The 13,436-nt window shown below is 42.1% G+C and overlaps 1 protein-coding gene across 3 annotated transcripts in view; it reads right to left on the reverse strand.

The window, feature by feature from the left end:
* Nucleotides 1-13,292, reverse strand: part of wdr4 (WD repeat domain 4) — a 32,343-nt gene extending 19,051 nt beyond the window's left edge. For 2 of the 3 annotated variants that reach the window (XM_085764439.1, XM_085764437.1), the window contains exons 1-5: nt 13,145-13,292; nt 9,835-9,903; nt 6,435-6,584; nt 6,172-6,328; nt 369-481 (exon numbers count right to left, since the gene is read on the reverse strand). In XM_085764439.1, coding sequence (XP_085620565.1) covers nt 369-481; nt 6,172-6,328; nt 6,435-6,584; nt 9,835-9,903; nt 13,145-13,227 — 572 coding nt within the window. In that variant the 5' untranslated portion in view covers nt 13,228-13,292. The remainder of the gene's footprint in view (nt 1-368; nt 482-6,171; nt 6,329-6,434; nt 6,585-9,834; nt 9,904-13,144) is intronic. The other variant, XM_085764438.1, reaches the window with a different exon arrangement.
* Between the last annotated feature and the right edge of the window lie 144 nt (nt 13,293-13,436).

Consider the following 13,436-nt stretch of genomic DNA (forward strand, 5'->3'; position numbering starts at 1 on the left):
TCAACATGTTTACAACTCTGAACGTTGCGACGCAATACAATATACAGTATATACGTTCATTTGCCTTGTTATGGAAGGCACACGTTCGAACGTCAGTTTCCACCTTCGAATGTTCTCATTTTGACGATCATTCGAGTTCTGTTCGAATAGCGAAGTTGGATCTGACAGCCTGACTCCACAGTTTGCCTGGGGCCATCTTTACAAAGTGAGCTCAGGGGGAAAACCAGCCAGGGTTCAGTTTAACTGGATTCAAACATGAAAAGGAGGAAAAACTGAAAAGATGTGTGAGATGAGCCAGAAACATTTTGAAACACACACTGTCCATCAGGTCAGTGTCCTGTGTCCGGCTGCAGTCTGCAGATACTCACTGCTGGTGTCCCAGGCAGAAGGACTGGATGTTGTATGGAGACCTGAGGTGGCTCACTCGGATTTTCTCGTCGCGGTCGGCTGTGATGATGAACCTGTCATCAGGTGACATGGTCTGAAGGAGCAGAGGGGACAAGGCATTCAGCACAGAAAGAGACACTTTGGCCCGGTAACCACGGTAATCCTTTGTGTAATGTCAACACAATATTCTTTACATGCTTCCATTAGACGATATAATCTGGAAGGAATACTTTAAATCCTGGATGTCCTCTTACTTCTTGCTACTGAATTCAGATAAAACTGAGGTCATGGTGTTTGGACCTAAACACCTCAGGGACTCGTCCTCTAATCCAGTGTTTCCCAACCTTTTTCTTAAGGGACCCATATTTTTACCATTGAAAACTTTGGTGACCCCCCCCCCGATGTAAAATAAAATAAGGAACATCATAACTTCTTTTACATGAAATACTTTATTATATTTCAGTAATTTAATAACAGCATGGAACAAACAATCAGGAGAACCTGTGTATGATTACAACATATTGCTTCAGAACTTGTACTTTTAAAAACATAATTGTGTTTTTAAAAGTACAAGTTCTGAAGAATATGTTGTAATTTTACACAGGTTTTTTCTCATTGTTCCATGCTGTTTTTCAAATTCATTGTGACTGATATTGCCCTGCTGTATATTATGTATTTAATGTTTTAAAACTGTTGATATTTAATCATCTATTGATATAGGCCTATCGGAGTTGATGAGCTTTCAGGACATTCTTCACTTTGACCTCACAGTGAAGTCAGATCTGGGGTTATATTCATGTAACATAACTTAAAGCAGAAGTAAGTGGTCCGGTCGTTTTCGCTAATGCTGCGTTCCAGGCAGGCTTTTGAAATCGTAAATTACAGCTTCAAGTCACAACTTACGACTTTGTAGCGTTTCAGGCAACCCACTCGTGTTTTTCCGACCTGTTTTACCGGTGAAAGTCACTATAACGGCCACTCGTAACTTCCGACCGGTGAACTCGTACCAGATCGAACTGGTACCACTTCACGGTCGGAAAAATACGAGTTTCCTTGAACGCACCATAACAGTCCTCGTCGCTACGTCGCCACATTCACGGCGTCCCTTGGCTGCACACACAGCCCTGCATGCCGTTCTCTCTCCTCATTGGATAAAAACTGTAGGATACGATAAATGTTTTCTCTTCGGCTCAGAGCAGAGCAGAGTGACTGACAGACCCGTGTTTCAGTCCAAACACTCTATGTAAGTGATTGCTGTCGGAAGATATAACTATTTAAGACTTATATTAACACAAATATATCACTTACTTCTGCTTTAAGTGTTTGGGGTGATGAGTGAGATGCTGGTTTTGGTAACTTGTAAAGAAGCATGCTGAACATAATGTAGCATGCTCATAGGCGGCCTTACCTATGTTTCAACCGTTTCAATTGAAACGGGCCCCAGCCACCAGGGGGGCCCCCAGCTGCCAGCCACCAAGTAAAAGACAGTACAATAATTCATCACCTAGGTTTTACCTTAACATACACACACAGGCCTACATCCACCACACACACAAACAGCTCTGTCCACCGTGCGGTCACACACTCGACCCCTGATCCGCTCTACAACCTGATGCGCGTGTCATGCCACACCGCAACAGTAGCCTTCTAATCGCTCCTAATTAATAATACGGCAGGAAATATCAATAACAACGTAGGCTTGCCTTTGAAAACGGCCCGCAAACTATCAATAGACCCTCGTTTTCCTTCTCCCAGTATTATTCCTTTTCTCTTAGCGTTTCTAATGTCCTTTTGTTTTTCCTGCTTTCCTCCTGACGTGCGCCCAGTTGCGTAACCTGATGATTGACGTCTGTCAATCACTTTCCTCCTCTTTTCCTTTTTTCCTCGGGTTAAAATGCCTCCAAACAGGCGATTTATGAGTACGTCCTAACTTAACAGAGAAATAAAACACAGCGAGAGCACAACTAAAATGTGATATTATTGGCAGCTTATTTACAGATTTTAATAATGGAGGAGACAGCTGTCTGTCTGCCTCCAGTGGCTGCTCCAGCACCGCAGCACCGACAGGATCAGCACCTGTAGACGTCTGTCTGTCCGCATGTCTCGTCCTTTCCTTGTCCGTGGTCGTGGTGCTGAAATAACGCGGAGCACTTTGCTCTCATTACTTTTGTTGCCAATTTAAATTCAGAATATTGTTAAAGCCTGTAGTTTTTGACTGTGTTAAGATTCCTGTTCATGTCTGAAAATGTAGCTACATAATGATTTTGCTTTTTGATGAAAACCAACTTCAGTCCTCGTTTTTTCTGCTAAGTCCTGGTTTCTTGCCCTGATAGTGATTTTAACACTTAATGTGTTGTGCGTACCTGGGATGCATGGATAGTGCGTTTACTGCGTCCTTTCAGGGTTTAAAGCATCAGCGACACATGGGCACATAGCTGGCAAATAATTTTATGTTTAACATAGGGCCTCATATGAAATATTGAAACGGGCCCCCAGATGCCTAAGGCCGCCACTGAGCATGCTAGCCAGTAGGCCTACTTGATTAAACAAGTTGATGTATCAGCCAATGCTAAACTGAAATATTGTGTTTGTATTTTTTATTAATTCAATCACTCAGCTCATACTTGATGACATTCCCTGCATAACTTTATAGGAAGATCAGCAGTTTTATTCTTTTTTTTGTTGCTAGCTTAGCTTTTTGATCAATTATAAATGTAAGTACAGGGATGTCAGAAAGCAACTGAAGGAGAGAGGGATAAAGGCGCGTGTGCTTTTTCCAGCAAGGTTTTTTCCTGAAGATAACAGAGGCTGGAGGAAAAGTGAGAGTGTTTCGCGACCCCCGACACGCAGCAGAGGGGCTCCGCGACTATGGAGTTGCCATGGAGATGACGCCCAGAGAGCCCGACTTGGAGTCCATGCTGAAGGCTTCCGGGTGGGAGACTGCGCCCAGCAGGAGAGCAAACCCGGCAAAGGAAATGCTGTCTGGGGTAAAGACATTATTGGATGCTAACAAAAAGCATGAAGACGGCGACGAAGAAGAGGAGGAAGAGGATGAAGAGGAGGCGCGAGGGAAAACGAAGAGGAGTCGAAGAGGAGACCACCAGAAAGTGACTCTATGAAAAAGGTATGGACAGATAGACAAAACAAAGACAAGGACAGTGGACTGGGGATTCCCTGTGTAAAAACAGTCACCATGAAATTTTGTTGTTTGTTGTTTGTTTTGTTGCTGTATTTAGTTCTCTCGTCTTAAATGACAGAGTTCTTAGAGAATCGAACATTTACGGGATCTGACTGCAAAGTGTATGATTTTGAATATCAGGTAGACCCGGAGAGTCACGTGTTTAATAATATTATTGACACTTGTAAATATTATTCTGATGATGAGCTCAATGCCAAAATTGTAATGGACAATACATTTTCGTTAATTCATTTTAATTCAAGAAGCATGTATGCAAACTTTACTAAAATTAAAGAGTATCTGAATAAATTAAAAGGAAAATTTAAGGTGATTGCATTATCAGAGACATGGATAAAGAAAGAGAGAGGCACTGAGTTTCATCTTGATGGCTATGAGTTACACTACATAAATAGAGAAAATAAGATCGGAGGGGGAGTGGCTTTTTTTGTTGACAGAGACTTGAGTTGCAGAGTAATTCAAAATATGACAATTGTTAAAGAAAATCTAATGGAATGTATAACTGTGGAAATTGAGTTAGAAAAGAGCAGAAACATTGTGGTTACTTGTGTATACAGAACCCCACAGAGAGGGGCAGGTATTATAAGTTTTTTCTTCATCCTGCTCCTTTTCATTCATGATGAAAATGTGTACACAATGTATATGTGCAACTATGTGAGAACCATGAATGAAATAAATCAAAATGAAATGAAATTAAATGTATTAACTTCTGTAACCAAAAATACTATTATCAGTAGTATTTGTTGTGACTGATATTGCCCTGCTGTATATTATGTATTTAATGTTTTAAAACTGTTGATATTCAATCATCTATTGATATAGGCCTATAATTTATTTGTTTATCTATTTAAATACACGAATAAATGTTTAATGTGGCCCTTGAATTTAGTTGATTTTGTCACATATATGAATTAAATGCTTAGCCTACTCATTTATTAAACATTTTAATTACATTAAAATTATTAAACCCCTTAAAATCAAGAGGGCTTCGTGACCCCCCCTGGATCTTTGGCGCCCCCCTTGGGGGGTCCCGCCCCCCAGGTTGGGAACCACTGCTCTAATCAGATCACTACTCTAGATGGCATCACCCTGACCCCAAGTACAACTGCGAGGAACCTTGGAGTCATTTTTGACCAGGACCTTTCCTTCAGCTCCCACATAAACAACATGACTAGGACCGCCTTCTTCCATCTGCGCAGTATCGCTAAGATTAGGAATATCCTCTCCCAGAGTGACGCTGAGAAACTGGTGCATGCAGTTATCACTTCTAGGCTGGACTACTGTAACTCTCTCCTGTCAGGCTGTCCGAAAAACTCTCTAAAGAGTCTCCAGCTGGCAAGAACCAGAACCAGAACCAGAACCAGACCAGAAATCGTGTGTTCAGAGCTCAGAGGAACCAGTGGTTGTCAACAATGGCTACAGATGTCACACTGGGTGATTACTGACTTTGAAGGGTTTGAGAGACTGCAGTGTGGGTGTGTAGTTGTGAGTCTGTGAGTCTATGAGGGGAGACTGCAGTGTGGGTGTGTAGTTGTGAGTCTATCCACCTTTTTCCAAACGTCAAAAACGTAGCCTGTTTTGCTGGTTTTGCTCTTCCGGTGGAATTTTATGTTTACGTTTCCATGGTTTCGGTAGTCGCAGTAAATGCATGAATTTTTTTTTTTTCCCCCAATGAAAATCTGTAAAACGCATGGATCATCACACCAGCTTTTAACAGTGGATATCACACAAATTGACATCCGTGTTAAAAGCCAGCGTTAATAGATCCATGCGTTTACCGTAACTATGACAACGACTGAAAACCATGGAAACGTAAACGTACAATTCCACCAAACCGGCAAAACGTGTGTAGTTGTGAGTCTATAGGGGAGACTGCAGTGTGAGTGTGTAGTTGTGAGTCTATAGAGGGTATGCGTTTACGTCACGTTGCCCTCGGCAACGCCCCGTTCGATCGGACTGAGTGGCAAAACAAGCGTCCCTCAACATGCTGGCGGACAGCGGTGGACTCATAAACTGGATAAAATATCTTATATCAAAACAAATTGATGTCAAATGGAATCGACAACCAGCTCCCCAAAAGCGTCTGCTCCACGGACACTTCCTGTAACACGCAGTGACCGCGGCACCTGCAGAGTGACTGACAGGCTCACTGTTACTGTGCAGAGGGACGAGATTACAGCTGTTACTGTCATCCTGACACTGACTCCCGACACTAGAACACGAGCTGCTTTTATTCTGAAAAACTCTAACAAGTCAAACTGTAGGATGTGTTAGAGGACTAATTTATCTGTCTAAACATCAGAACTATGACACCTGAAACGGTAAACACAGCTGATCGATCGAAAAAAATGACCGCTCCAGTGACCGCTCGGAGAAAATCGCTTCGTTACTTGCTCGTTTTGAAACTTTGGCGGCTCTGCCACTCGTCTTTTTGCCACTCAGTGGACGTTCCACAGCGACGTCCGAGTACCGTGACGTCATGTGCATACCCTCTATAGGGGAGACTGCAGTGTGAGTGTGTAGTTGTGAGTCTATAGGGGAGACTGCAGTGTGGCTGTGTAGTTGTGAGTGTGTGTTGCTGCTCTCACCACAGCCAGCAGCATGGACAGGTGGCCCATCTTCAGCTCTCCCTCCTTCTCTGCCTCCAGCACTGAGAACGAGTACACGTCTCCTGACTTGTCGGCCACCAGCAGCTGGTCCTCGGCCTGGCTGAAGACCAGAGATGTGCACCTCCTCACCACCCACCTACACACACACACACACACACACACACACCCACCCTGATTACTGACACACAACATGATATGTAGAGTGCAACACGCTGCTGTGAGGACAGAGTTGGAGCCGGTACCTGATGCTGACACATGTCCATGCAGGCTGACAGTGAAACAGCACCAGCCTCTTGGAGTCATCGGTCAGCGCCAGCAGCTTCCCAGACGGAGACACGGTGAAGCTGAGGACTCTGTCGTCTCCTGTCTCCTCTGAGGGACAGCCATCGCTGCTGACACACACAGTCACATCTTCATGTCTCTGCACCACCACCTTACACTCAATCAACTGCCCACTTGATTCAAGAATGAAGCCCTTTGATTTTGGTGACTAAAGGTCAAAGGTCAAATTGACAAAGACATTACTCAACCTGCTCATATTCCATTTGGCTCTGGATAAACAGGGATGTAAACATGCATCATGCAGGATACAACCACCACACCAGTCATTTGTTTATCAAACTAAGAGTATTAAAGTTCGCTGACTTAGTGAAAATTAAACCTGCACAGATAATATACAAAGCAAAGAATAATTTACTCCCTAACAATGTTCAAAAAATGTTTGAGGAAAGAGAGGAGAGATAGGAGCTAACTTAAAACAAGCCAGTATAGTTACTACATTGCATGTGTATCTCTGTGGCTGCCAGAGGATCTTAAAGCAAAAACATAACAGTTTAAAAAGAAATTAAAACACAGTATGACACAAAACTATAAACAGGAATGAACATTTGGGATTTGACTGCAACTTTAATGCTGTTTATTTATTTTGGCTTCATCTGTTGATTATAAAATGTCTTCTACTTTCTGTTCCATTGAAACCATGAAGAGCTCCATAGGACCTAGGTTTAACTGAAATGAAGAATTAAAGGTCGGCATTTATAAGCTGAATAGCTTCAGCCTACACCCTTTTAATCTATGTTACATTTATGAATTAAAGCAGAAGTAAGTGATCCGGTGGTTTTGGCTAACTTCTTGTCAGCCGATGGAGTTAGCAGTCCCCGCCCTCGTTCCTACGTCACCACATTCACGCGCATCCCTTGGCTGCACACACAGAGAGGACCGCCCCTTTATGCCGTTCTCTCTCCTCATTGGATAAAGGCTGTAGGATACAAGGAAAGTTTTCTCCTCGGCTTACAGCAGAGCAGAGTGACTGACAGACCGAAGTGATTGCTGTCGGAAGATATAACTATAATTATATTATTATTATATTAAGACTTATAATACTTACAAACATTCCGCTTACTTCTGCTTTAAGTTTGAATTAATTAATGTATTATTGAATGTTAATTGATGCCTGAAGATCAAATAAACTACTACTACTGATACAACTACTAACATTTTCACTCCATGTTACAGACCTGACATGGACATGGAGTTTCTGCTTCATACATTACTCTCAGTTTACTTTTATACAAGATTTGTACTCACTTGCAGTGTATTTATTAATATGGAGCTGTCTCTCTCCCCTTTTCTTTTTATTGATATTTGATAATGTTATGTTTTTGTTAGGGCTGTCAGAGTTAACGCGTTAATCGCGATGAGATTAATTAAAAAAATTAACGCGATTAAATTTTTTAATCGCGGTTAATCGCGGCCCATTTTGTCCTCTGTCTGCTGGACTGGAGGACTGGAGTGTGGACCTCCAGTCCAGTAGGTGGCGGTAAGGCACCTTCAAGTTGGTTGCTACACAAATATACACAGTCTAACATATATCCACAGCTCCATCCATTGATTTTTTGACGGCTTTGTTGTCAACAAATGCACATGGCCATGTATTGATTTTTTGACTGCACGTGGCGATGTATTGATTTTTTGACGGCTTCTGTTGTCAACAAATGCACATGGCCAGGCAGAGGCATAGCAAAGTAAAGGGCAATTTCCACTGGATGCAATTCGTTTCAATTCTGTGTGAGTTTCATGCATCATGTGTTATGATTAGGTAGGCCTACTAGGTCTGGTCTAAAAGTTGTTTGTCTAGAGATTATAACACTTTGGAGTGTTGAAAGTCCAAAGCGCCATATATAATATTTTTAATAGAGATTAATCGCGAGTTAACTATGGAAAAAATGCGATTAATCGCGATTCGAAAAATTAATCGTTTGACAGCCCTAGTTTTTGTAAAAACAAAAATCTGTAGTGAATGAGTTCAGGTGTGAGCAGTGTGAGAACAGAAGACTCAAGACTGTATTTGTGTGAATTGCATGGTGGGCCGGATGGCTGAATGCACTGTAACTGAAGAAAACATCAAGCATCACAATCACGTCACAGTTGTGAATTGTTGGGACTCGGTCAGTGGGACTCTGACACTGGAACTCCAGAGAAGGTGGAGACAGTGACATCTCAGTCAAAATGTTGGTGTGAGGAAAAAATAATTCTACTGGTTTCAGAAGAATCATCGGATAACACTGAATCCAGCACTGAGCAAAAAGAGATGTTTTATTTAGCTGTTATTTAATTTTACATTTCTTAAAATCTATAAAGAGTTCTGAACTGATCTGGGGTTCCAGTCAGAAAACTTCCATTACCCATTCAGTGGATGAGCTGAAGAAATCAGGTCTGTAAAAGGTGGATTAGTCTAAATAGTTGCCTAAGCCATGTCGGTTTTATAAATAGACTAAATAATCATCCTAGAGCAATTAAACCCATGAATCCATGCAGTGCCAGATGCAACAGCATGTATCTGTAGCGCCCCCTTGAGGCAGAATACCCCCAGACCTCCGGTCCACAGATGTACAGTACACCCTGTTTGGTTCCAACAGCATGTGCCAGGTTTGATGTGTGTTCTAATGAACAGGAAGAATGGTAAACCATATGTTATGTTTCTGTTTGATCTGTTGGATTAAACTAAAAACGAGACATTGTTACAGCAGAAGACTGTAAAAGCAAATATGCCGATACTTTCAGAGATTGAAATGTTTTTGCAAAAGCATTCACTGATGGGAACCTTATCACATACACACACACTGAACATACACAGAAGGCAGCTAACAGCTTCACGTACAGTGATATCTGAAACCAATCAAACCTTCCTAACACACCAGTGACAAGTCTTCAACTTTTCATTCAAAAGTTGACCTGAGCTGCTCTGTGTCTCCTTGATGCACTTCAGTGTGTTAATGTCATCTTTTGGTTTTGAGCATTTGCAGCACATGTTATCAAAATGAAATGAAGTTTTCTGGTTTTCTTAAAACATGAACACTCACTCATTTGACAACCCAAGTCTCAACTACAGATCAGGTTGAACCCTGGGCTGTCCTCTCTTCATGTGGAAGAGGCAGAGCTGAGCCACCTGGGTCAGGAGGACTGGGAGGAAAATCCTCGCCACGGTGATCCCAGCAGCAGTTACAGACACACACACACATGTGGAATGGAAACATGGTGTTGTGCTGTCACAAGAGGGAGAACCCAGAGTTAACCCTTTAGTTACCTTGCTCATGTTAAATCTTCACAGTACAAACCTCAGGACTATCTGCTGGTCCGTACCTGTTGTTGTTGTCCTGGCTGATCTTGGGTCTCTTCTCAGCTGTGGTGCAGTCAAACACAAACGGCTCTCTGCAACGAGAAAGGCCTGACAAATTAAGAGTCAGAAGGACTCTCATCTATTTCTCTAGTTTGACTGAGTCTAGCTCAGATTACCTTTTAAAGAAAGCACTTATTTCCTCTGAGGTGTAGGTGGACATTTTACATGCTGACTTTCCTCAGTGGGGAGAAGGCAGCTCTGAACACAGGCTTATTTCTGCCATTGTTAATTCATTGGTAGAACACGATCACATATTATTAAAACTAGCAGCAGAGCGAGTCGATGCAGGAGCTGTTCATTTATCAAAAGTCTCTTGATGTATCAAACAAAGAAAACTATGGACAATAAAGTTTTTTGTTTAGTTTCTATTTGTCTTATTTTTACGCTCAAAATAGCCTACAGATTTGATTCGGTGGAAATGCGTGTTAAGATTAAGATTCCGATTCCTTAATTTGTCAGACAGTATTTACTTACATCAGGTTTTCTGATATTCAGCTGGTTTACAGGTGTGACTCTTTTGTTATGAGATCTGATTTGATCTTATTTCAGAAACCCATTCTTTTCAATTCAAATGCAAAATTATGGATAACACAGAGACGCTCCTAGTAAAAACATTCCTTCAATAGTGGCACAAGCAAATTAAGTGTCACAGAAAATTCACTTTAAATCAAAGACTTCATCTATTTACTTTTCTTCTTTCCCTCAGTTTGTCAGATCTGTCTGTCAGAACACTGGAAATCAACATTTCTGAACTCCTCAGTAATGGCTTGAACAGGGAAACTGCAAATATGATGTTATTAATAGTGATAATTAAATAAAGAACCATATACACACATATAAAACATTTAACAAAGAAGCTGACCTAGTGCACCTAATTAGGGCCGCGGACAATCGCACCGGGCACTGGTCCCAACAGCTATGAAATAGCTGCAGGGACCAGTGCCCTGTTATTGTGTGGATTTTTTCTTATTTTTCATCTTCCGGACGCTTTTTCGATTCGCTACTAGTCCAAACTAGTCCAAATTATATATCAAAACGTGCGTCCTGATCGGGATCGCTGTGCTATTACTTTTCTCAACAGTTTACGAATTTTTCGCGACGTAAGTCGCGAAAAACTGCGCAAAATTTTTGCATGTAAGTCAATGGGACGGGCGGAAAAAAAAGACCGAAAAAGACCAATCATTGGAGTTTAACAAACGTCTACTGCTCAGGCATACTTTCACCTAGAGACTCCATTTAAACTTTAAACAGTAGACACAAGTCTTGTGTATTGGCGTATTACTCCACGTTTTGATAGGTCATATAGTTTTTGATCAATCCCTGTTCAATGACCATGATCATTTTTGGAGAAATTATGAGATTATAATGGGTGTGTATTGGACGGAATGTTCGTGTCAGAGTGCGTGACATCATCGGTTAGAGTGGGAGAGATGCCAGAAAAACTCCAGATTTTTTCTCTTTCCAAACTCCAAACGGACACAATTTACACTCTACACACATAATTTCCGCCACGTTTGTAGACGAGCTCATCCTCGATCTCTTAATCTGCTCAAAATATCAGAGTGACTTACAGAATTTAAACTCTGAGCCTCTAAGTGCGGCCACGTCTGTCTCTGCTCCTCATTGACTCCAATACAAATATTTTCTGAGAGAAGCAGAACGGCCTGATGTTTTAAAACTGCCAGTGTCGCCAAAATATTTACTGTAGAAACACCAAATCGTACCAACATTTTCAGTAAGTCCTTAGAGCAATGTTGATCTGTGTTTTGTTCTGATAGGAGTTACCGTTTTGTCATGCTAAGCCTAAATGTGAGACCGGTGCAGAGGCAGAAAATGGCTCTTTTTCTCCACGTTTCTGTCTGTCTCAGCCTGCGGGGGCCCCTATCGCCGTGGTAACCTCTTTGATCCTCAGGCCAGAGCTCGTTAACTTCATAAACAATCCACCTGGCACTCGTTTAAATGTTTATAAACACAGACACAGCTAAATCAGACTGACACAGGATGCAGCTACTAACTAACTATGTGTCAAGTCAGTCACACACACACACACACACAGACTCTAGAGCCAGCTTCATGTGATTACAGTCACACACACACACACACACACACACACACACACACACAAACACACACACACCTTCATGTGATTAAAACACAGTTAACGTGCAACAGAATTTAAACTTAAACCATGATTTAATCTGGTTTTAAAGTTAAACCTTGTTGGTGTCAAATGCGTCAAATGCCTCTCGTGGGAGCAGCTGATAGAGTCCCCCCAGCTGAAAGCAGCCCACCCCACCAGCCAGAGGGTCCAGGACCATAGGGACTGCAGTGGAGGAAGGCTGCCTTAACACCCTGCACAATGGCACCCAGTACACAGAAGTTAGACAGGACCAGTCAGCCCATCACCTGGTCCGTTCAACAAATCAGTTTATGCTACTGTGATTTATGTAGCCTAGTTAAATACTACAGTAATCATCATAGTGTATTGGCAGGAAAGACCATTTAAATCTGTATCAAATATCGATTAATGAATTAATCGATAATTTGCATGTTGGTCTTGGTTAAGTACCACCTTGAAAAAAAAAACAATGTTTTGTTGCTTAAGCTATTCAGTCATTCAATGGTATACTAAAATCCATGTGAAAAAAATACTTCTCACTGTTCTCAGGTCAAATATTTATATGCGATTAAAATGCAATTAATTGCGATTAATTAATTACAAAGCCTCTAATTAATTACATTAATTGAGTCCTGGCCCTATTACGCACGCACGCACGCACGCACACACGCACACACACACACACACACACACACACAGGTAACCTAATGTGGTTACAGCTCCTCCATATCAGTGCTTATAGAAAGATGATCATGTGTCTGTCTGATCAGCTCTGTCTTGACCTTAAGATCGTGGGTTTGATTCCCATGTTGACAGAGATGGCACAACCGGCAGTAGCCCCGTGGCCCATTCAAAATTTCCCGAGAGGAAATGTTCTAGTTGTCAAGTAACATTATTAAATAGATCTGGAGGACATGCAGCAGAGAAACGATCAGGGAACCATCTAGAACTAATGGAACTTGTTGTACAGATCCAGTGAACATCTGATTTTACTCCTGCTGTTCATGAAAAATGACAGAAATTCAAGTTAATGTTAAAAGACAGGAGCTGTAAGCGGTTGGTCAGAGCTACAGCGGGCTAAGGCTGCTAGCTGCTCGGCTAGCAGCTGGAGCTCGGTTCGCCTGGTGAAGTGAGTCTCGGTTCCGACAGCTCACCTGCTCTGTCTGCTGTGGATCGCTACCAGCTTCTTATCGCAGCTGAAAACGAACCAGTCTCCACAGAAACCCACGGCAGCCATGTCTGTTGTAGAGGAGCAGCCACACGTGACGGCGAGCCACGCTGAGAGGCGTGTTTTGTCGCGGGCTAGTGACGTCACAAACCACAGCAGAGGCACACACGCCTACCCACCTCAGAAAGTACAGAATGTACACAAAGCTGCTGCTGCTCCTGCAGACTGACAAAGACAAACCAGGCTGTTGAGTATTTTACAAGCACATGGTTGAAGTG

Source organism: Trachurus japonicus, chromosome 21, assembly GCF_045865225.1.
Source record: "Trachurus japonicus isolate A0001 chromosome 21, Traja_1.0".
NCBI classification, from domain to species: Eukaryota; Metazoa; Chordata; class Actinopteri; order Carangiformes; family Carangidae; genus Trachurus; species Trachurus japonicus.